Raw genomic sequence first — 24,757 nt, forward strand, 5'->3', positions numbered from 1 at the left:
GTTAGAGTGGCTGAGAGTGCATCACAACACAGTAAGCCCCAACCTTGTGCATTGTGCTGGGGGGAAAAACTTTTTCTTTCTGTGGGTCTCTTTTTGTTTCAGTCTGTCTTTCTCTTCCCCACCTCTTGGAGCAGAGGGCTGCAGATCACCCATCTTGCAAGAAGAAATTGTTTTCAGGAATATATTTTTAAATGCACAATTTGTTTTGGAAGACAAGTGTCCACATCTTCTATTCTACAGGTATCGTCCTATTTTGAAATCCAAGTCCATTAGCCACCATCACATTTTGGGGCAGATGACGGTGATAATTAATAAACCATTACTTTGATCAATAATTGATCATCTTTCATTAAGTGGCATGAAGTTCAGGCTGTGCTGACTTGCAGGCTAAGAGGAGGAGCAGAATAAAATATGTTGTTTTTTTCTTTTTCATGCGTTTATTTATCCCGCAACAGGAAATTCACATTCTTCACTCTGTTGGTACAGTTGCAGTTACACACATTACACATGCCCAAAATACACACACATGCACAAACAGGACCTATACATGCACTAATGGAGAGATGTCAGAGTGAGGGGGCTGCACATGGATGGTTGCCCCGACCAGATAGGGGGTTCGATGCCTTATTCAAGGGCACCTTGGCAGTGCCCAGGAGGTCAGGGCCCTTAGCCTGCTTGTCACTTTGGATTGCAGAGAATGGTCACAACATGAATTCTTGCTTACTAAGATCTCATATTCTGTAGCTTGATTTCAAAAAGAGCAGACAAGATATTGTAACATTTTCTTTTTTGAGTGACTTAAACCACTACAGGCAAAGCATTCTTAGAGGTACTCGGTAAACACAGGCACATGTTGTGATTATAAACCCACACTGCTGTTACTGTGAGCCGGCTTTGCTTGGTATCATGTAACAAATGGGCTTTTCTTGGTACATGGTTGAACATGCAGTCTGGTGCTGTGGGCAAAGCGCTGTGTTCTCATTTCAGTGTCTCTGGGGAGGGCTGCACCATCAGAGAGAAATGATTGACTCTCTTTCTCCGCTCCATTTTTACTCATTTCTTCTGGAGTTGATCGTGTGTGTGTGTGTGTGTGTGTGTGTGTGTGTGTGTGTGTGTGTGTGTGTGTTGCTCACATACCTAGAGTATATAAGTGGTTTCCACATAATTCTGTGGTTGGAGTTCGTACTCGAACTATTAAATGTCGTATGTGTTTTTTCATACATTTTCTCTCTGTGTGTTCATTTTCCAGACGCTGATATGCATTGAGGATGAGTGGAGTCGGTGAAAACCCATCTGACCCTGCCAGGGCAGAGTCACGAAAACGCAAAGAATGTTCTGCCGTACTTCTAGGACCCAGGTAAAATTAAAATGTCTAAATACGACTAGACCTATGTTATGTATTTTGTTGAGTTGTGTACTTACATTAACCCGCCTCTGTGGTTTGAGCTGGCTGAATTCGAGTTACTACGTCCGCTAATTGAAGGTAGAAATTACATACTGTGCGTTTAACTGTATACACTTGAAAGCAATGACAATGACAAGTATGGGGGTATCACATTCATTTTCATGCAACAAAGGTCAGGTCCAGAGTCAACCTGTGTGTGGTCAGCAACTGTACCCACTGCTTTGCAAAATAGCCTGTTGCCAAACCATCTATTACCCATCAAACAAAGTTGATGTTAGAGTTTTGAAGATGGTTAACGTAAAATCAAGCTCCAGCCACATAAAAAATAATGGACATTAACATTCTAGTAGTTACCAACAATGGCTGTATGCTATTGTGGCAGCAAACCCTGGAGCACTGTTGAAGTCTGTACAGTAAATCTGCATAATTTATCTGTAGACAAGCACTCAAGAATGAGGATTTTCTTTATTGATGCAGTGCTTCATGTTGGCACAATAAAGAGTCCTTGAGATATATATCAAGCCCTATGGAGAATAATTGACCCCAGCCTTATGCCTCCTCTGGCTCTCCTCAATGCCAAGGTTTGCAGTAGATGTTGTGCACTGTCATTTGGCTGCTATCAAAATGAGAGGGATCTTCAATCATGTCCAGAGATGTGTGCGAACGAACACTCATTCCTGGTGTAGTTTTGTTGATGGATATTCTTTTCTGCCCTGCTCCAGGTTCTTTCTTACCACCCATTCAATGTGTTATTGTGATAGAATTAGCTTTTTTCCATACATACATTTACCCACACTTTAACCTCGTTTCCATACTTTTTTATCCCTTCTGCTGTTAACTGTCTTGTACATTGCGTTTTCTCACCCCAGTCTTCTCTTTCCCTGCAGTCCAAAGCGGAACAACGAGAAGCGCAACCGTGAGCACGAGAACAAATACATCGAAGAGCTCGCCGAGCTGATCTTCGCCAACTTTAACGACATTGACAACTTCAATGTCAAGCCTGACAAATGTGCTATCCTGAAGGAAACTGTGAAACAGATCAGACAAATAAAGGAGCAAGGTACAACCTGTAATGATTTTTGACACTTTATGTCTGTTGAAGAAACAGACACAGTGATAGATCCCAAAGTACAACAGTGAAAGGAATACCGAGTTATCGTTCAGCTGGCTGCTTTTTCTGAAGCATTTATTTTTCTATATCTGTTCACAAACAAACTTTCAATGTTTCAAACAACATTCCGTTCTTTTTATGACACTCAACCTACATATACACCAAACCTAGCCTAGGTGAATACCTGCAAATTGATCTAACACTGGTTTGATTTTAAGCAATTTATGCTGTGTATAAGGTACTACAATATCATGAATATGCTTAGGGTGTGATTTTAGGCTCCAATATAACCACAAGTGCCACAGGTGGCACTGTGTTGGCAGACGCATCAGATTGGTTGGCATAAATATAATGGTCTGCTCCACACACAATAATTGATGTTGTTATTAAAGGGCAGTACACTTAATTTAATGTTCCCTCCATCACTTCATCATATATTATGGATGAACCAGAGCAGTGTTTTGTTGGCTGTTGTCTTTCCCACTTCCATCCTGAGCCAGAACATCAGGCAAATGGATCATCCTGTTCAGTTGTACTTGCCAACTTCTCTTTTTTTTAGTAATCTTTAGCAATTAGTTGAGGTCTGTCGTTTTACTTTTTTCATGTTGGATTTACCAGACCAAGATCAATGGAATCCCAGTTTCTCCTTCTTACAGGTCCAAACATAGCAAAAAAGTTGTAGCTTTCCTTAAGTAAACATTCAGGCAAATACTAAATTGTGAATAAGTTTGAGTCATGCATGAAAGAAAAAAGCTGCTAAAGTGATTGGTAGACAAAGAGTGGCCCACTCGAGGTATACATGAATCAGACCGGCTGGTGATGTCATCTTGTTTTATGCGACTCACAGAATCAAGCGTTATGTAATGGTGAGCAATGTGATGCAAAAAGTCACACACAAACTCTGGCTACCGTCTGTCCGTCCCCCACTCTTTTGTCTTATTCCATACTCCTTCCTTTCTTCACTCTCATTTTTTTACGCTAGGCTAGAGTGACTTCCCCTGCCTGCATCTGAAGGCATAATTGTGTTTGTACAGCAACCACTGAGGGAAGGACTAAACAGTCCTTTCTTTTCTGCTTTGTTCTCCGGAACTCAACGACTAGCAAGAGACCCCTTTTCATAGCTAACATGGAGAGCTGCTGCACCCATCGTGCACAGTTCAGAGGGGCATCAATTTCATCAGCATGTGTTTTTCTTGTTGCACTTGTTGAACCAGGGATAGATGTATTTATGCTCAAAGTCGACGTTCATCATTTTACAACCAACATTTGTTCTTTTCATTACACCCCATCTACCACCTGTTTATTGTTTGTAGTGCACATCTCTCTTTCTATAGGCCTATTGTTGATGTTTTCCCCCTTAAAGCATCATTACTGTGTAAAATATATTCTCAGTTTATTGTGACGTTACGGAATGCATTAAATTAATGTGACTTAATAACTCTCGCTGATGGGTGTCACAGCCCTGCAGAGAAGTGCAATGCAGCGGTGATGGCCTTTGAAAATGTGGCCTCCTACCGAAAGCTGTTAATTCATCCCTGTTTGCTACTCTCATGCTTTCTGCATACATTTTCCCTAATTGAAATTAGGGTGGAGTTGTGTGCTTAGCATAGGTTTAGTTTTTTTTCTGTTTCCAGCTTGTTGCTTTAACAGACAACTTGTTGAGTTATGATATCGTTATAGAGCTTATAAAAAAAGGTCATAGCCAAGAGTTTTACAGCTCCCTTTACACACTTAACTGCTTGCTCCTGCCAACACCACAAAGACCAGCTCTCATTGGCTGGAGGCTGACATATACAGTAGCTGCTGAGCTGCAGATAGTTAAGTACATTGTTTTTATTCATTATACATTATGTGAAAACATTCCTAATACATTACCTGTGAAAATAAAGAATTGTGTGTATGGCAAATGTTATGGATTACGTAGCTGTTATTACCAGACATAACCCTTATAAATGATCAATATCTGTGGTACAGTTCTGGACAGAGAGCCAGTGAGGGCTGCACTGACTTTGAGTGATGGGTCTGTACCCAGGGCAGCTGTGCTGGTATACTGGGCCCCGCTGGGCCTGGGGAGGTCCTGCTGATGCACACATCATTAATGCTGAAAGAGATGAATGTGGGTCTGTGCGGTGCTGCACGAGCCCACAGAGGGGAAACCTGCATTTGTGTCAGCGTTCACACATCTACACCAAAAAAAAGGACATGATTTTGTTTGCTTTTCACCACAACATTCTATCACCATATGGTCAGCCCTCTTCTTGGCATGGTGCAACAGTTAAATGTGTCCCCCCCCCAACAGCCCACTCATATTCCGCCTCTCATCATCTACAAAAGTAGGGCAGCCTACGCTCTGAACATAAGGCTTCTCTGCATGGTTATTAACCCAATCACTCACATGGACAAATGCACAGCACCATAGTGCAGGTACAGGAGCTTACAGGATACCCTTATTTTTAGCAGTGGATTTAAAGGTGCTCATCGTTTTGAAACATCATTGTGAAGCTAATCAACTTAGTGTAATTGTGTTTTGTCAAGGTGCAGTTTGGTAACATTATAGACCTTAAGTACCTGTATGTGCATTAAGTCATACTCTGTATATACATACTTGGAAATCCAATGGGTGTATGCGGTCACAATGAGACACAAGGAGAGGTTATTTGAGAAAGGCAGTCCTTATGAACAGGGAGGCAACCCCTGGCTAAAGAGTGTCAATGCTGAAGAGCTTTCCATAGTAAAAGGTGTTCAAAATGAAGACTCTCAAAAGACTTAATAGTTTATGACCCTCTAAAATCACGTTTTTTAATATCTGCTCAAATTATTGTGACAAAATATCAGACCAGCTTAAAGATGTAACCATTATTTTGTTGAGAAATATAGCTATATTTTAAAAACTATTTCATACTATCTTGTCGCTTAATTTATCAATCTAGTTTATCCTTTTAATTGTGTTTACTAATCTGATGAATACATAATAAACTCAAAAATAGTTATGTCTTAAACACTGTGATCACATAATTTATATAAATTAAATTAAGAATTGTTTAAGGTAAATATTTTGGGTTAGTATTTCTAAGGTCTGCCATTGTAAATTGACCACACATAGTAACAACTTGCTGCTCTTTTGGAAGCATTAGTTGTTTACACACGGTCAGTGTTTGCATGACAATGCAATCCATCCAGTGGCTGCCACCAGTGTGGCAGCTGCGTGCTCTGACACAGTCATTTACAGCAACCTTTCACTTTGCTCGCTGCTCAGTACTTGGGTTTGATCCATGGCAACATGTTTTGAATAAGGGACAGAATATGTTTTCTTTGTAACCGGAAAGATACTTGTTCAAAGTCTTGTCAACAAGTGACCTCTTTAAAGTATGTGGGTCAATTTCAGGGCCAAAGCAAACATTGTTTCTCTCATTTCTTTCCTCTTTGAGCTGCACGTATGTTTTGTGATGTACTTACTTACTTACTTATTATAAAAAGGGATGTGTATGTCAAATTCCTAAAATGAGTGTTTTGTATTTGCCTGTAAACTTTTGTCATTGGCTTTTCATTGTCAACAGAAAAGGCTGCAGCCGCAAATGAGGAGGAGGTACAGAAGGCTGATGTCTCATCAACAGGCCAAAGTGTAATTGACAAAGATGCCTTGGGACCAATGATGCTGGAGGTGGGTAGAGGGCGTTGTCTTGCTTCTTCATCGTGTCATATTGAAATACTGAACACTCATACTAACACTCAAGTAGGGTATACACTCCTCTTTAAATCATGATTGGTATATAATGAAGAGTGCTATCCACAGAGAACAATCCCAAATGGGGCAGTAGTGGTTGTGTGCGAGTGTAGCTGTGTGGAGTAAAAGCTGCCAGCATCTTGTATCTTCCCCGTATTGGCTGTAAATCACCACGCAGAGCAATGGCCTCGTTGTCCTGTGGAGGGCCACTGAAGTGCTTACGTATAATGGGAAAAGAAAGCCGCAGCCTGGCGAATGAATCAGTCCATTGAGCCTCTCCTATCACTCACTTCCTCCCTCCCTCCCTGCCTTTCTATCTCTTACTTGTTCAGTTCTCTTTTCTCTCTCCCCCTTTCCATCTTCTCAGATCTGTCCTGTCATGGAATATTTATAGCTCTCCTGGTCCAGCGTCACTGAATCGACTGAATACTAACTCGCGGCTAAATATAGCCCAGTGCAGCCTGCATGCTTTCCCATTTGTCAGCAGCCCCAAAACATAGCGATCAGCCATTCACACCAGCTCTGCTCCAGCCATGTTCCCGTTCACCAGCCCGGGCTCATTACAGGATGCTCTGAAGAGAATGGTTGTCGGCAGGAAATACACCCACGCGCCCCATGACCCTTCACCAAGGCGCTCTGCTGCCCACTCTTATGCGAGCGCACGAGGACGGAGAAGGCCATGAAAAAACATTAATGTGCTGTTGTTTTAACCCTCTGGGGGCAAGTCTCGTTCTGTTATGCAGCTACTGTGGCATGTAGTTTGCATTCCTGGTAGATTGCTCCGTATGGTTGCTGTTGTGTGGTATGATAACATTGTCAGAGAATGGAAGAGTGTATGTTTTAAATGTATCGATACTAGTGCCAATATGATACCAGTGTCATTAAAAATTTACACTTGTTTTGATATCTTGACAGATACAGACTAAAATTGGCAAATATAGTATTTAAATCAGTAAATATATCATTAAATTAATTAGTAAACAAGTACAAATCTAACCAGACATTTGATGCCAGATTTAGGTACTTGACAGTTTTTGATACTCAGTGCTACAGACCCATTTCTGTCTGTACCACAAAAGTATTTAAGTTCAATCCCTACAAGAGACCTGTTTGAATTGTTTTTAGCGAGACAGTAATGCTTTGCCATGTTGAAACTACAGCATGTTTAGCAAGAATTTATGTGAAGAGAGACCCTGTTTGCAAAGCACCAGTATCCTATCATAAATAACAGTATCACCCAGAAGGTAGAGGGGAGTTGACCAGACCCTATTCCCTACGCTATAACAATTCACTACCTACTGTACATTGCTGTGGGAGGTTAAGCAATATAGTCGTATATCAAAACAATAGCCTAGGTGCAAAATGGAGCATGGAGAGTATGGTGCCTCAGAGTGTATTTATATACAGTGTAATTGCATCGGCTTAAGTCACTTCTACAGTGAATCAGGGCATTATAAATGAAAGTGTTGCCTAACGGCGTTTTCAAGAGTGTCTGGAGGAAGGCACGAGTTGGCACCAAAGAGTGTTTGCTCTGTTTCTGTTTGCCCTACTTGTCCAGTACATGGCCTTTCTTTACACAGGGTGGACTTGCACAGCCATGTTGCATTTTGGAACCGCTCTGCTTCACGAAGTGATAGATGAGATCTCCTTAAGTCTATTTTCAGCTCGTGCTGTGTTAATGCAGGCAAGGGAAAACTTCTGTTCCAATGTGATCATGTGTAACCTGGGATGTATGACTTTGCTACACCCCAAAATTGAGCCTGCTGGTTGATTGCAGCGTAGTTGCAGAGACAGGCAGTTGATTATAGGTGCACACAGGGTGCTGTATCAGGGGAAGGGTGAGACAATGCAAATATGCAACTGTCAATATGCATTATATCATGGAAATATAAAGATATTTGGTTCATTGACAGTTCATGCATTAAACGTGTGTGCGTGCATGCATGTGTGTGTGAGATGATTAAGCAGAGGTGAGGCATGGACACCTTGGCAGGAGTCCCTTGTCTCTTATCTTGACACTACATTTTACAGCTTTACAACTACCAGAATTCCCTTTTAAGGGCTCTTGGTGATTTGATGGCCTAATTGACACCATCTTGTGTGTAATGGCTGACCTGGGGCTGTATTCTTTCAATTAAGCGCTCCCACTTCACATCCTCCAGTCTCTGCAGGCTCATGCTTTTATCCTGTTTTCTATCAGCCAAACTGATGTTGAGCATCTGCAGGAGAGATGGATGTACCTAGAACACAGTGCACTAATTGCCTCTTTTTAGACACAATGTAGATGTGCTGCATATGTACACAACTTGATAAGATGTACCAAAATGTCACTACTGTATGTACATGCTAGCTGATGCAGCAGGCAGATGTCGCACATTACTAAAGAAAATAAGCAAACAATAGGGAGACTGAAGAATTACCAAAAGTATTACTTGAATATTTGTTTCCTGCATTTTTAAAAGGTGCTTTTTTTTTTACCACAGACCATAGAAGATACACATGGGCACACATACACAATGGGCGTCTGCAGAACCTAAACTCTCCTTTGCATTTATAACTGGAATTTTGGCTATTTACAAAGCCCTGGAAATCTTGTTTATGAACCATATTTAACTTGTGGTGTTGGATTTAAGAGTTTCAAACTAGAATAGTAAAATGATCCCAATAATCAATAATAAAGTGGGAAAAAGCATAACATGGTAGGATTAGGCTTTTAATAATCTCAGCTGCATTGTTATAGCAGCTAGTTATCAGGCAAGATTAGTTGCTACTGCTTTTGCTTCCATTTCACTGTCAGATTTGTTCTGTTTTGGTGTAAAACATTCATTAAACTTGCCCGTTCTGAGCTTCTCTCTCACTTTTCTGTCTTTCACTCCCCCAGGCACTGGACGGCTTCTTCTTTGTGGTGAACATGGAGGGTAACATCGTGTTTGTGTCTGAAAATGTGACCCAGTACCTGCGCTACAACCAGGAGGAGCTGATGAACACTAGTGTCTACAGCGTGCTGCACGTTGGAGATCATGCTGAGTTCATCAAGAACCTGCTGCCCAAATCCCTCGGTTAGTCTCAAGCTTATTTTCCCTGCCAGCATTTGCTTTGCTGTTTGGCTTTTTCGAGTTTGTTTGTGTCTCGCTGTCACATTTGTGTTCCATGTTTCACTCTCCACTTTCTTAAATCCGCGTGTATGTCCCATATGTTGCCTCACTCCCACCTCTGCTCATACCTTAGCAGGCTGTCCTTCACACCCTGGGCTCATCTCTTGCTTTTTACATGTATGTGCTTCCTCTTTCTCTTAACACCCTCACCTCTCTTCTTCTCCCTGTTCAGACAGTTGTGGGTGGCTGTTCCATTGTGATGTCAGTTTAATTAAAATATTTACAGCCAAACTGCTAAGAGGATGTGGGACACCTGGATAATACAAAGTGTTGCGTAAGCTCTATATACAGGGTTGGCACCGTGCATATAGCCTATAGGTTCTTCATTTTTTTTCTTTTGCTGATGCTAAGCCCAGACATTTGCTCTCGCTCTTCTCTTCTTTCTCCCTCCTTTTTCTACTAATTAACTTCCTTTTTCGGCTTCTCTCCCCTGTCAGCAGCATCCCTCCCTTCCTATATTCTCATCTCATGCCCTTTCCTTCCCCTTCTCTTCACTTTGTGTGTTATTCTCACCCTCACCAACTTCCCATTTTCATGGTCTCCCTTTTCTATTTCCTAGCCTCCCCGAAATGCGTTGTCTTTATGCTGGCATTGCTCATCTCATGAAAACAGGCCATTTATTTTAGTAAGACCTCTTCTTTTCCCCTGTCTCCTTTCTTTTCTTTCATACCTACCTCCATTCCTCCTCCACATCCAACCTCTCCATCTCCACTGCATAAGCGGTGATTGTAAAGTATGTCAGTGCACCCCACCAGGAGCTCTTCCTAAGTCCCTTCTCCCCTTCCTCTCCTCTTGTCTCCTGGTGCTTCGGATTGAGGTCTGAGTGCCCAGCCATCTGGGTGGGAGAGCAGCACAGAGCGGAGTACCCTGGAAACGATCAGCGGGCTGTGTCCCAGATACTGGGAGATTATCAATGCACTGAATGAGATCACAAACCAGATGGAGTGTGATGAGAGTTTTCTAGAGTTAAATGAGTTGTCCGCGTGACTGTACATTTTCTTTTTTCTTTTGTGCGTGTGTACATAAGTGCGCTTCTGCTTGCACGTGTGTATGTGCGTGTTTGCTCGCGCCCGTGTAAGTGTTGGAGAGAAAAAGAAAGATTGGCAGTGATGTTTTAGAGGACATGCATATGGAGGCCTGGCTGTGATGCATGGCCGTGGATAGATGGCACAGGGCTCAGGGTTCCAATTGCTCATTATGACTGATCTCTCTACCCAGCAACTGCTCTCTCCTTTTTACACTTTTTCCGCCTTCATTCTCTCTGTCTTGCTCTCATTATGTCTTTCACTTGCAGTGTGGTAGCCTCTCTTGGCTCACTCGTCGCAGCTCTCTGTTATGTTGTTCACTTTTGGTCGCAGTTTAATTCATCAAATAAAATCCCCAGGAGGCCAGATTGTAAATCTCCCTTGCCCCTTCTTGCTCCCCTGCAGTGAATGGCGTCCCATGGTCCAGCGAGGGTCCCAGGAGGAACAGTCACACATTCAACTGCCGGATGCTGGTCAATCCCCACAGCGACAACCAGGACGAGGCGCACGAGCCTCAGCAGCAGAAATACGAGACCATGCAGTGTTTCGCCGTTTCGGAGCCTAAGTCCATCAAGGAAGAAGGAGATGGTATGAAAGGAGAGGGGGAGATGGTGTGGGAAAAGAGAATGGATAGAGCGTGAATTGCCTCCATTCTATGAAATGTATAGTACCAGTACCGATTTTGACCAATTTATATTTTAATGATAATGATTAAATCTAGAGAAAGTGTAAACACATTTACAGTTAGAGAATGTAAGAATAGAAAAGTGAATTGAGAAATGTTGGGAACTTTAGAGTTGGATTAGGATCTCAGAGCTTGCAATTTAATATGTCTTGAAATATTCAAGTCTGTTATTGGTGAAACAATTGCCAAAACTCTCAGCAGTCATTATAGGGAGCAAAAGTCAACCGGGGAAAAAAAAGGCAAAATCTTATAGAATTTAGTAAATGGGAAAAACTACTCTGGCGACTGATAAGGAGCCGTTCTGGTGACACTCAACTTACATCCAGGAAAAGTTGTGTGTGACACAAGGGAATGAGGCCGCGCAGCTGTCATTAAAGCCTATCTATAATTCATGTACATCCCTCACAAACCTGGGCATATGACTCCAAGGAAATAGTGTAGCCGTTTTAATCCGTATTGCATCAGTAAACCGGTCTTTTGATGACCTTAAAATAATTCTCAACATATCAACACGTTTTGGAACATACATGAGCGGAGAAGTTGCATTTGCGATAGCCGCTAGTATAAACATATGCTCGCCTTTCATTAGAGAAATGTTTCAGATTGTATGTTGGCTCTGCTCCCCTTCACTGTGTTTAGTCACTGAGAGGCCTCTTCCAGTGGTTTAATGCCTTTTAACTTGAGATTCTCTAGTTTGAGTAAATTTCCATCACAAGTGACTTGTCTTTATCCGAAAACCTTCAGCACTTTATAGAGCATTGATACCTAATGCTCTCAAAAAAATGTGATATTCTAGATCTTAATTATCAAAATCCTCTTTGCTCAGTGGCTTTGATGAGAAACCAAAACTTCCCACTGCCAAACTATAACTCAGTGGTTAATTAAAGCAATAAGTAAAAATGCACATTTAACTCCAAGTCTCAACCTGTCTTTTCCCCTCTCTGGCTTCCTTTGTGCACCAGCTGCTTGCCAGCCATACTTTGGCAAATAGACGTGTGTGTGTGTGTGTGTGTGTGCGTGTGTGTGTGTGCGTGCGTGCGTGCGTGTGTGTGTGTGCGTCAGAATCAGGATCAGTGGTTGCAGTTGCAGGAGTTTGTCCAGCCAGAGGAAGGAAGGAGAGGGAAAGCAAGAGAATTGAGAGAGATTCACTGATCTAAGGGCCGGACCACCCAACAGGCTCTGTTTACAAGTCAAAATGAGGAATGTGTGTGTGTCAGCCCTGGCATGCATTTCTTTGCCAAAAACATGTGTGGGATTGTGGGTATTACTGGCACAAGAAAGTTAGATGGCAGACTTTTTGGGGTCACTCCAGTCCTGGACTTGGCTGTGTGTGTGTTAGAGGCAACTGTCATGATTGAGTGATGGCAATCTTTAATGTTGGGCCAGGGGAGGTGTCATCAGTGTGAGATGGCACTGTAGGTGAGACCAGCCGTGTACACGCATACACGTGAGCACACATACGCATGCATGCGTACACACACACACACACACACACACACACACACACCTTCAAAGGTCACACTTCATCATTTCCCTTGCCGGCGATAGCAGCTCCTCCTCATGAAAGGAGCGGAGCCCTGATCCCCATGCTCATTAATAACTGTATTAATTATGCTGCCTGGGAATAACTTGCATTTCATTTTCTTTCCCTGTCTCTGTTTCTATCATTTACATCCTCCCCCTCTCCTCCCCTTTCCCATCCCCCTTCATCCCTTCTGTCTCTGCCCTGTCCTCTTTGTTTCATCCTCTACCTCATCTTTTCTCCACACATTTCCTCTGTTCTCTCTCTCTATCTGTCTCTCTATCTATCCCTCTTCCTCTCAATTTTAGACTTTCAGTCGTGCCTGATCTGTGTGGCTCGTAGGGTACCCATGAAGGAAAGACCAATGCTTCCCACGCATGAGAGCTTCACCACGCGCCAGGACTTGCAAGGTACATGAATAAGTCATACAGCCGCAAAATAAACTTTATTTCTTTTTCCAGCAGACGAAACAAAATGTAAAATACACTCTTCAGTAAAGACTAATAGATCATGCCTTTCATAGTGACCATTTTAGATCCCATACGCCCTTACTACCAATTTGGTAAAGCATTTTCAGTTGTTAAAATAAAGCTTTGCCTTGCGTTGATTTAGTGCCTTTACACAGGCATATCCTCAGCACCACCTTATCCCGTGTCATCAGCACATAAATCACCTCACACAGTTTAGGTATTTGAAGATTATTATATCCTTGGCAAAGACCCTTAGGATTAAACGCATTAGTTGAACATGCTTCCCACCTCTGTCTGCACTCTGGGAGGTAAAGTACCTGTCTGAACACTGGCGCATGGATGCAGACGGTCTGTGTGTCACCTGGTCTTTGATGTGCTTGTACCATTTGTGTGTGGCATTCACACACACACACACACATACACACACACACACACACACACACACACACACATACACAGACACAACACACAAACGCGCACACACATAGTTACTTGCTGACATATAGTAATTTACTGTAGTTCCCAATTCCCACCCAGACTATTGTAGGAGTGCACGTATGCATGCCTGCAGTTGTTTGCCTGGTTGTTAGGGCTGCACAATTTTGGATCAAATAAGTATTATGATGTTCTTATTCAAGATTGAGAGTAGGATTTTTCTGTCATGATTCTTTGGAAATGAGAACTTGTTGGACATGGTGTTGTGCTGTAAAAGGCTACCGTTGTGAATGTTTGTGTGACAGGTCTTTAGTCAGTCCCTATGGCTGTCATTCAAGGAGCAGTCTGCTTGTCAGCCCTTTTTAAATGCATCACTGCCACCATTTAAATTGCAAACCAGTGCGGGACTGTTACGAGTGAGTGAGTGTGTGTTTACACTCGTCACATGGATGTTTTTGTTGATAAAGATAGTTGAGCCTAAGCTGCCCTGGTGACTTATAAAATGAATCCTATTTGTTTGTGTCTAAATGTCGATCATACAGTTTGTACTGACAGTATTTGTACTTGTGTTTGCCTATCTAATCTTCTGTAGCCAGGACTGTCTCCTCAGTTGATTTTAGTGCCTTACGGGCACAGAAGAAAGCTAAAGCTTTTGACAAGGTATAATTAAAATGTAAATAGAGTAAATCCTCAGTATTTCTTCAATCAATATCAAACCACAGAGCTGTTGTGCAGCAGAATGGCCAAGTGAAGAGAATATTTTGGTCAACAAGCCGCTCTACATGTTTATGTTTGAGAGAGACATTGAATCCCCATTAGCTCAGTTGCTGTGGGTTTGTATAGAAACGTACATCCATGTCTGAGTTAGGCCTCTCTAATCCGGTCCTCTGTGTTAAGGTAAGATAACGTCACTGGATACCAGTCTGCTACGGGCGTCCATGAAGCCGGGCTGGGAGGATCTGGTGAGGCGCTGCATCCAGAGGTTCCACCTACAGAACGACGGAGAGATGTCTTTTGCCAAGAGACATCAGCAGGAAGGTAATGCCGCTTACTGCAAAGAATATCTTGTTTAATTATTGGCTCTTGATAGTTACTTCTGTTTGTCTTTCATGTTGTTCAGGTTGTCAGACGACTGCATTAGTATAAAATGGTGATTTGACCATTGGTCAAACCATGGGTCCCTTCTTACCAAAACTAATGGTTAATCATGGGCTTCTGCTTTGAGACCCTCAATCCAATCACCACGTTATTGCTACAAAAACAAACTGAAAACAGAACCTAAACGATACAAAATACACAACCCAGAGAAAGTTGTTCATTATTTGTATTCAAACCAATCATCTAAGTAAGAAATGTTTTGTGCGTTCATCTACTGTGTCCTTAGTGCTCCGCCATGGCCAGGCATTCAGTCCCATCTACCGTTTCTCCCTCTCTGATGGAACCATCGTGTCAGCCCACACCAAGAGTAAACTGGTGCGCTCACCCGCCACCAATGAACCCCAGCTCTACATGTCCCTACACATTCTTCAGAGGTATGTCTCACTACCTACACCTGTGTCAGAAAGAGAAAGAAAACTGTGGCATGAACTTGGTTATCTGTTTTAGCCTGTTAATGCCCTGCAGCATGACCTGATGGCTTAATTTATTCTGTGTGGATAGAATTGAATATGTAGATTTGTGCTTGCCAGTGGTCTGGGTCTCAGGGAATAGGGTCACAATAAAATACAGTATAGCTATGTACAGTGTTACCGTTCTCTTAATACACCCATGCTAGCTACCGCTGATGTTAGCTATTAGCCGATAGCCCCGTCAGTTTGGGAAACGCTAATGACGTTACATCCACGTTACAGGCTTTACAGCATACATACATACATCCATACATCCCTCGGATGTATCATAAGATAATACCATGGATGTATTAATAGAACACATGGTGAATTACAACCATTAGCTATATCCATTATTACAGCTACAGGACCTCGGGAGAACCACCGTCATATGAGCATGCGCAGTGCAGGGTGACATGGGCAGGCACAGTCCCGCGGGTCTGCTCCAGGTCTGCTCGCGTTCATTATGCGTGTTCATCATGCCTAAAAAAATGTATCCGCTGAAATATAGAAGTTTCTTTCGCCATGCAAAGTCTCTGGGAAAAGTCTTTCTGGGCCAGAGGGGTGCAGTTCCACCATTGGCTGCTAAGCCCATGGTTGCTTAAGACATGGTGCTGTTCCTGGGGGCTTGTTCCAGGGATGATCTTGTTGATGGAGACAGACTGTGTGTGTGTGTGTGTGTGTGTGTGTGTGTGTGTGTGTGTGTGTGTGTGTGTGTGTGTGTGTGTGTGTGTGTGAAGCGTGAGTGACGGTGAGATGGAGGGAGAGCAGGGAAAGGAAATGCAGTTGAATGAATATGCTGCGTGTTTTAAATAGCATTAAAAAAAAGAATAACAAAACGCATTAAAGCTGCAAGCAGCAATGGACGGGCCCTCGCGCCTCTGCGCGCGTCGGGGTTACTGGCAGACGCGCTCCTTGCGACCGTGCATTTGCGCGACACTCAGACACTGCAAATTGTCAACAATGAAAAGGGAACTCCCTGCTGAGTTAAACGATACCTCACACAAGACTGTACGTCATACAGTTCATTAGCTGTGAAAAGGGGCGTGGCTAAAGCATAGGGGGCGGGTCAAACCATGACCAATGAAGAAGGAACTCTGCTGAGTTCAATGATACCTCACACAATACTCTACCTTAAACGGTTCAAATGTTATGAAAGGGGGCGTGGTTAAAGTATAGGGAGTGGCTCAGTATCACATGTAGACCGCACATAAGTTTCAAGTAAATCGGATGATGTTTGTCATATAAGGCGCATTTCCTGTTGCCAGCGGGGGGCGCTATGACCAAAAGTCAATTTTGGCCTGTAGATGTCCTCAGGTCTGGACTCTTATCAATCGTGAGAAATTTCGGGCAGATACGACAACGTACATTCAAGTTACAACAACTTCTTTGTTCATCGCTAAACACTCAAAATGGCCACCACGCCCACACTGTTTCACGAAAAGTTTTTCTTTTAATAACTTTTCATCTTTAAGGTGTTGAGATGGTACAGACCAAATTTGAAGTACATCGGATGAAATCTTTAGGAGGAGTTGGTTAAAGTATAGCACCTTGACTTTAAGGCCTACTTCCTGTTGCCACTAGGGGGCGCTATGACTTTGAGTAAATCTTGTCCAGTAATTGTCCTCAGTTAGTCTTATGAATCCTGAAAAGTTTCGAGCCAATTGGACAATGTACACTCAAGTTACACCCACTTCCTGTTTCGGTGGCGAAACGCACAAAATAGCCGCCCCACCACAGCCACGCCCTATGACAAAAAGTTTTTCTTTTAACAACTTTTCATCTGTAACGTCTTAAGATAGCACAGACCAAATTTGAAGTTGATCAGATGAAATCTCTAGGAGTTCGTTAAAGTACGACGTGGAAATGGCCAAAATCACACTAATTTCGAACTTTGAAATCAAAATGGCGGACTTCCTGTTGGGTTTAGGGTATGGCTCTAATGACGTTGTTTATATGTTTTTACATGCTACATATGTGTACCAAGTTTCGTGAGTCTACGATAAACGCACTGCAGAGGCTCAATTTTTTAAGTTTTGTAGGGGGCGCTAGCGAGCCATTTTTGTGCGCCTATTCCCGAAACCCTTAAACTACGTAAATTTCCACCAGAGTTGATGCGCCCGACAATTTTGGTGAGTTTTTGAATATGTTAAGCCCCTCAAAAAGCCAATTCATTTGCAGAAAATAATTCCTTCAGTTCCAATAGGGCCTTCGCCGCTGTCGGCGCTCGGGCCCTAAATATGTGGCGGCTGGTGTTGATTCTATGGCGCACCACCACAAATTAGTCTATGTGTTGGAAACACTGAAATCAGACATAAAGGTCACTTTATTCAAAAAGACAAATTTAACACATTTTCCCACCTGCCCCCTGTGGTATATGCAGATAGTTTTAGTTTCAAAAGTATTAGAAAAAAAACAGCAGGAATGGCACATTTCAAAAAACAATGTTGCACTTTCTCAGGATAAACCCCAAGACCTCGCAGTGGCAAATTTTCTACAGTTTCTACAATTTCTAAAGTTCTACAGAAAACTCTTGGTAATTAAAAGTAACTGAACTAATCAACTGTATTATCTGTGTGTCTGTTTTTAACCTCTAGGGAGCAGACAGTATGTGGAATGGGCCAGGACATGGGTCCTGGCAGTCAGGCCACAGGGATGGCTCCCAAACCGATGAACTCCTCCACTCCCTCCATGACTCCTCCAACCCCAGGCAGTTTGCCAGGTTCAGGGCCTCTGGGCCAAGACATTACCATCAGCAGCAACAGCACGCCTTTTTCCTCTCCAGGCCCTGCTGGCCCCAGAGAACCAGCAGCCATGGGGGGCCATATGCAGGGCTACCGTTTTGGCTGCCCCCCACCACACAACCACACTGGGGGCATGCAACCGCCACAGCAGGGCCCCAACTGGAGGATGAACAGCCCCTCTCGTGCTAGCCCTAGTCCAGCCGGTGGGCCTCATCCACCTCAACAGAACTCTATGCTGTCGCCCAGGCACCGAGGAAGTCCTGGGGTGGCAGGCAGCCCTCGTGTCGCAGGAGGCCTGCACTCACCCTCCCCAATGGGGATGTGTGGTGGAGGGCCTGGAGGTGCAGGTAGTAGTAGCACGACGAGCACCCATGCTAACAGCTACACTAGCAGTTCTCTGTCAGCTCTGCAGGTCCTTAGTGAGTGCCACGGTGTAGGACACGGGCATGGGCCCCCTCATGCACACACATTGGGTTCTCCTGACAACAAGATAGGCTCCCCAGCTGGGGTCACACCAGGGTCAGGGGTGAACACTCATCTGATGTCAAAACTTGGAGGAGGCAGTGGTACTGCTGGTGCTACAGGAGACTCATTTGGACCTCACACAGAGGTGGGTCAGGGGCACACCCAGGGCCAGACAGAGAGCAACCTAGCTGAGCCCAAGGAGGAAAGGGAAGGGCCCCCTGATGGCCATGACGCTCACAATCGTCTTCATGACAACAAGGGTCACACCAAGCTACTGCAACTGCTCACCACCAAGCCAGAACCTCTGGAGACGCCCCTGTCCCCTGGCGCAGGAGGTGAGGGTAAGGACCAGGCAGGGATTGGGGTACGAGGTGGCCACACTGGAGGGAACACCCATGCCACATCCCTTAAGGAAAAACACAAGATCCTACACCAACTACTTCAGAACAGTACGTCTCCAGTAGACCTGGCCAAACTCACTGCAGAGGCCACAGGCAAAGAGATGGGCCAAGACCAAACCCAGGGTGCTGGTAGTACAGCTTCTGGTGCAGACATTGCTCCAAAGCAGGAGCCCTTGAGCCCTAAAAAGAAGGACAATGCCCTGCTACGCTACCTACTGGATAAGGATGACACTGGACTGAAGGACAAGGTCCCTAAGCTGGAGCCTGGGGAGGTGAAGGTCGAAGGGGGCAAACACCCTAATGTCAAGACGGAGAAACAAGACACAGGATACGACCGGGCTGAACAGGTCAGTTTTTACAAAAAGCTACGAGGGCTGGGACGATATGCTTTTGTCCCAATTCTATTCAATAGTATTGCGAATTTCTTTTCCTTCTTTAACAAAAAGAAAAGTTGAATTATACACTTCTAAAGACAATATATCATGAGACATTTCTAAAAAGTAATTGTTTTCAGTCAGTCTGACATTTATTTCATCTGTAAAGAAGTACATAACATGTATTTTCTGCTTTCGCTCTGTTTTGCTGGAAATGGATATGATTTCCTCGCCGTCGCGGTGCCGTATAAACAGAAAATATTTAGGTGAATCATTGGTAAAAAAAAATAAAATAAATAAATAATTCTACGGAAAAGAATCAATTTTGAAAATTGTCGCGAAAAGAATCACGATACATACAATAATTGATTTTTTTCCCCACCCCTAAAAGCTACTACTTGTGAAATGATGAAAGAACTAGAGCTGCCCTAAAACTGATTTTGTAACCTCCTCTTTAGCCCATTGCGAAAACTAAAACTTTTTTTCCCTGTACTGCTCCACTTGCCTCCCCTCTCTGTCTGAGTGTTAATCTGGGTTAGGTAGCAGATGTTGGCTCCTCCAAGTCCCATGTCCACACAGGATGCTACAGCTAAACACAAACGGTCTGGCAGTGTAGAGGTCAGACAGACAGACAGCATTTGTAGCATATATACAGTCCCATTCAGATTTACAGTCTTGTAATATGCACTTAAGACACCATGCATGCTTTTTTATACACCTGTATAAACACATTTGGTCCATTCACTGCCTATGCGTTGGCAGCACAATCTGAGGGAAGCGATCCGCCAGCTTCAAACAACTGTGACATTTGGAAGGAGCCCCTGTGGTTCTCCAGCCATTTGATCCTGGTTGCATTTGGCCAGAATCCTCAGGTTTGGCACAGAGCTCAGGTCAGGCCTGGCGCTGAAAGAGAGAAGAGGAGGAAAGAGTAAAAGGGAGTGAGCAAGGAGAGTGTTGCTGGTAAAACTTTAAGTTCTGTGTAGCAGAGGTTTTAGCTTGCTGATTCTCTAAAGCAGGAAAGAAAACCACTGTTTGGTGAGACTCATAACCTTTCGTACAGGAAACCTGGTTATGACGCGCTCTACTAAGCACAAGTTCAAGACACAAGTCTAGCAAAATGTAGTTCTATTACACACATCCCTGCTAAGCCATAGAATTACACAAAAGTACATGAATGCTCTTGTACACTTTGCGGTCTCTATTTTTCTCATAACCTCCCTCTTCTTAGACCAGTCAGTAGTCTAGGTGACATTTATACCATTTGATTGTCAGTAACATTAAACAAAAGTCACATTTTTGTAGAAATCCTGGTCTGGAGAAGCGTGCGAAGACCAGTGTGTTGTTCTTAAAGGGATTGCTTTGTTATTGTTTTCTTCCTTCTTTGTGGCACATTTCTATAGAAACTGTTTTCTCACGCAGACAAAGAGGCAGTGGTACAGAATGTCAGCTAGCTATGCATGCTAGTTGTGTGTATGTACAGTATGTGCTCGGCCACTTGGGTACACATATGAAGAAGAGGAAAAGGTGATTGGATGGATAATAAAAGCTGCTGTTGAACTGAACAAAGGAGAGATGAGAGAGGTGTAGATACCCCCAGGAGAGCCCAGCCTCGGCAGGCAGAGTGAAAATGATGAGCCATATGCTCCTGCATGTCCTCTCTGCTACCATGGAGATAGAGGAGAGAGGGAGTGGTGTGTTGGTAGAACAAGCAGTGTACCAGAAACAATAGAGGGAAATGGAAATTGAGAAAATAGAGGTTTAACATTTATGTCTTGATACTGAAGGCTTTATTTTCTAGAAGTGGCCAGTGTACTACACATAAACAAAATTACATTTCATATTAAATTGGTTAATTTCTGCCTTGTGTTGACAGTACAAATGAAATGGATTAAATCTAGGTTTGTCAGTTAGATGGTGATTAAAGCACACAGAGCTTCAGACAGTGATGGTGATGGCTCATTCCATTTTAACTGTACAAGGGCATTTGTTAGACATGAACGAAGCCATGACTTCATTAGAGCCATTACATGTGTGTGAGTGGTTTTCTGTTTCTTACTGGTGAATTGCTGCTCGGCCATGTGTGAAAGCTGACTGTACTAGTTAAAAAGTCCACTCATCCTCTCTACTAACCTCACCCACTGTTTTCTCGCTGCCTCTCCCTCCCTTTTTCCTCCTCTCTCCTCCTCATGATTGTTTGAGGGCTGAATTATTGATGGCTGGAGCAGAGCTAAATGGGAAATCAGAGCAGAGCTCCGTAGTAGTGGATCAGCTAATGGCTGAAGGAACTATGGGTATGGTCATTTAGTCCCATGGCCCATTGGGAGGCAGGATTATTTGTGTGTTTTACATGTGTGTGCTTCTGTGGTTATTGCACACATTGTCATGTAAACATACAGTCTTCTGAAGCTGAACCTGTTTCCACATCAGTAGTATATTTAGTTTAATGCATGTAACTAATTTAGTTCATGTTTCCATTTTTCTTTAAAGCAGCCATATTATGCTTATTTTCAGGTTCATAATTGTATTTTAAGGTTGTACCAGAATAGGTTTACATGGTTTAATTTTCAAAAAACACCATATTTGTCTTGTACTGCACCGCTCTCTCTCACTGCTGCAGATCCTCTTTTCAGCTGGTCTCTGTTTTAGCTACAGAGTGAGACCTCTTTTCTTCTTCTTCTTCTGTACTATCTTTGATTGCACTGCACATGCCCAGTAGCTCAGATGTAGCTCATGTCAGCTAGCTAGCTCCATAGACAGTAAAAGAAAGGCTGTTTCTACAACTTCGGTCAGTTACAAGGCAGGATTAGCTGGGAGACTTCTAAATGAGGGCGCACATGGAAGTAGTTCTTTTGTAGATTATGGTGAACTTGTGTGTGTTGTAGCAGTGCTTTGCTATTGAGAATGAGGTAGCATGCTAGCGTTAGCCATAGCGTTAGCATGCTAACGCTACGAGCTAATGGTTGCGGTTAGCCTGCTCGTTTCGGCTTGTGACGTCACAAGCCGTGCCGATTTTGAACAGCTCACCCAGAGACTGAAGGCAGGACACATTCAGAAACTGTATCTCACTCTAAACAGCATGGGTGGATTTTTATCAAAGTTTGTATGTGTGTGGAAACACCAGAGACACAACATAACACCCCAAATCCCAGAAAAAGTGATTTTTTTCATAATATGGGCATTTTTCATCTACACTGTATTATGACTCCACACAAAGCGTTATTTCCTCTTCTTTATAACATCAAAGAAACTGTCAAATTAAGCAATCATCAGTAATATTATAGGATCTGTTCACTGTGGTATCATGAGTTGTTCATTGCTTTGGCATTTGAAATTACTGCAGCTCAGCTCAATATTGAGTATTTATTTTATGAAAAGTATGCCAGATAAGGGTCACAATAGCTACAACTCCTCACTAACCCTAAATATAAGTAAGCAGGTAAAGAAATTAATGCATTTATCTCATCCAATACAGTCTGATCTTCTGTTTTAATCAGTAGTTTCTCCTGGCCCAAATACTGCAGCTAAGAGATGATATAATGAGAAACTGCATGACAAAACATGTCCTTTCCATTAGTGCTCACTCACAGGCAAATATACCTACTGTATCAGACCTCACGTAGGTACAGTATGTCAAGAGTTTTCAAAAACTGGTGAGCCAGAAGTAAGTCCGTAAGTCCTCTAAAAGACGAGGGAGTATTTGAGTGTTATAAATAATAATAATTACTATATAATAAATAATTACTCCTCTATCATTACTTGAAGAATAGGCTCTGCCATCAGAAAAGAATGAGAGCATGTTATACTGGATGTAGTGGTGACCATTAAAACACCAGATTTCTTGGAATTCTTATTACCAGCCCTGCAATAAAACATAATCCTGCTGTGTGTTGCAACATAAAATGATTTGCTGTGTTTAACTTCCCTTTTTTAATGGAACTTTTCCAGTTCAGTCCCTCAAGATATCCCACACAATTCAGTAATTACAAATTATGCAATGAGATTTATCTCATAATAAATACCAGCAACAAAGAAGAAACGCATACCCAACATACCCACGCATACCTTTTGTATGAAACATGCTTGAAATCTACAAGGCATTGTCAAAGTACATGATTGTACTTTTTGTATTGTATCTGTATTCTCTAAATTTAGTAAGTGACCACAATTAAAGGGGACCAAATAAAAAAAACACACAGGAAAAACACACAGGATTTTTTAATATGCACGTGTACCCTTAAACAAACAGCATCTTGTACAGTATGTGTCCTTAGCTGCTCTTCCACTGTGATTACCGTTCTAACGTCAAGAACATTACTAGTTTTGGGACATGGCTTAAGATAAAATATTTGATAATGGTCATTTGGCCTTACAAATCTCCGCAGTTTGAGCCAAATACAGTATACCAGCCTGTAATGCAGAAAAGAGACATGGATTGCCATGCATGCACTGACATGCATTTAAAGAAGAGTAACAGGGATTGATAGAAATAGTACCCATTAAGGGTAAAAGCAACTAGAGAAGACGGGAGAGAGAATTGGAGAGGAGGAAAAGAGCAAACTGAGAGCATACAGGAGAATTACATCATTCCTGACCTCATTAGGGCTTCTCTCTCTCTCCCACCACTGCCCCACTGCCACTTACCCCCCCACACACACACACACACACACACACACACACACACCTCACTTTGCTACTCGCATCTTACAATAAAGCATATGCAGTCTGAGCACCTTGGCCACTTAAGATAATTCTATCAGGTGTTTTTGGCAGCCTTGTAATCTTTAGTAGTATTTACATGCCTAACAGATACATGTCATTGTCTAGAACAGTGAAGTACAACATTGAAACAGTGGCTGGTGTGCTGTTTTCCTGCTGTACAGTATGTCACGATCAGGAGCTGTCAGTGATTCCAAGTGTGCTGCACTCTCGTGGCCAGTCACAGCCAGTGCAACTTATTTACCTGAAGTCCCTCAGGCCCCTCTAAGAAGCAATATGATCACCTCTGTTGATGTTTGTCTGTCCTAAAATTAAATTCAATACGGTAATGCTGCAATTAATGTTAACTGAAATTAATAATATTCCACTTTAAGTGAAATTGCAGGTTGATGTTTTTTAGGCTGTAGATTGTCAGGGTGTTGTATTGGACTGCATTTTGTAGTGTTTCTATTATTTTGAGAAAAATCGGTATGTCTACAGAGGAGGAGAGAGCGCCCTTTGTCGTAAAACAAAAAAACCAAGAGATGTTTCCAAGATATTTATCTTTCATTATTGTAGCAATTCTTCAGTTCACCAAGTGAAAGCAAATTCCAGCATGGCCTTTAAGATGGTTGTGTGAAAAACTAAACAAAAATGGGCCAGATAGGCCAAAGCCCAGCTGTGTATGAATGCAGCTTTGGGCTGTATTTGGCAGACTCGGGCCAGCTGTTTACAGTAGGGCAGAGAGCAGTTCAAACTAAGGCTAGGCAATATATCAATATTATATCAATATTGTGATATGAGACTAGATATCGTCTTAGATTTTGATGTCGTAATATCGTGTTGTTTTTTTACTGGTTTTAAAGGCTGCATTACAGTAAAGTGATGTAATTTTCTGAACTTTTTAGACTGTTCTAGCTGTTCTATTATTTGCCTTTA

At 42.7% G+C, this 24,757-nt stretch overlaps 1 protein-coding gene across 7 annotated transcripts in view; it reads left to right on the forward strand.

Moving 5' to 3' along the window:
- ncoa2 (nuclear receptor coactivator 2) overlaps positions 1-24,757 on the forward strand; it is a 63,515-nt gene that overhangs the window by 27,669 nt on the left and 11,089 nt on the right. For all 7 annotated transcript variants that reach the window (XM_031281902.2, XM_031281900.2, XM_031281898.2 and 4 more), the window contains 9 exons: positions 1,250-1,357; positions 2,293-2,465; positions 6,074-6,177; positions 9,122-9,299; positions 10,826-11,008; positions 12,936-13,037; positions 14,430-14,570; positions 14,917-15,064; positions 17,737-19,096. In XM_031281902.2, coding sequence (XP_031137762.1) covers positions 1,269-1,357; positions 2,293-2,465; positions 6,074-6,177; positions 9,122-9,299; positions 10,826-11,008; positions 12,936-13,037; positions 14,430-14,570; positions 14,917-15,064; positions 17,737-19,096 — 2,478 coding nt within the window. In that variant the 5' untranslated portion in view covers positions 1,250-1,268. The remainder of the gene's footprint in view (positions 1-1,249; positions 1,358-2,292; positions 2,466-6,073; positions 6,178-9,121; positions 9,300-10,825; positions 11,009-12,935; positions 13,038-14,429; positions 14,571-14,916; positions 15,065-17,736; positions 19,097-24,757) is intronic.

This window comes from Sander lucioperca, chromosome 1 (genome assembly GCF_008315115.2).
Source record: "Sander lucioperca isolate FBNREF2018 chromosome 1, SLUC_FBN_1.2, whole genome shotgun sequence".
NCBI lineage: Eukaryota > Metazoa > Chordata > Actinopteri > Perciformes > Percidae > Sander > Sander lucioperca.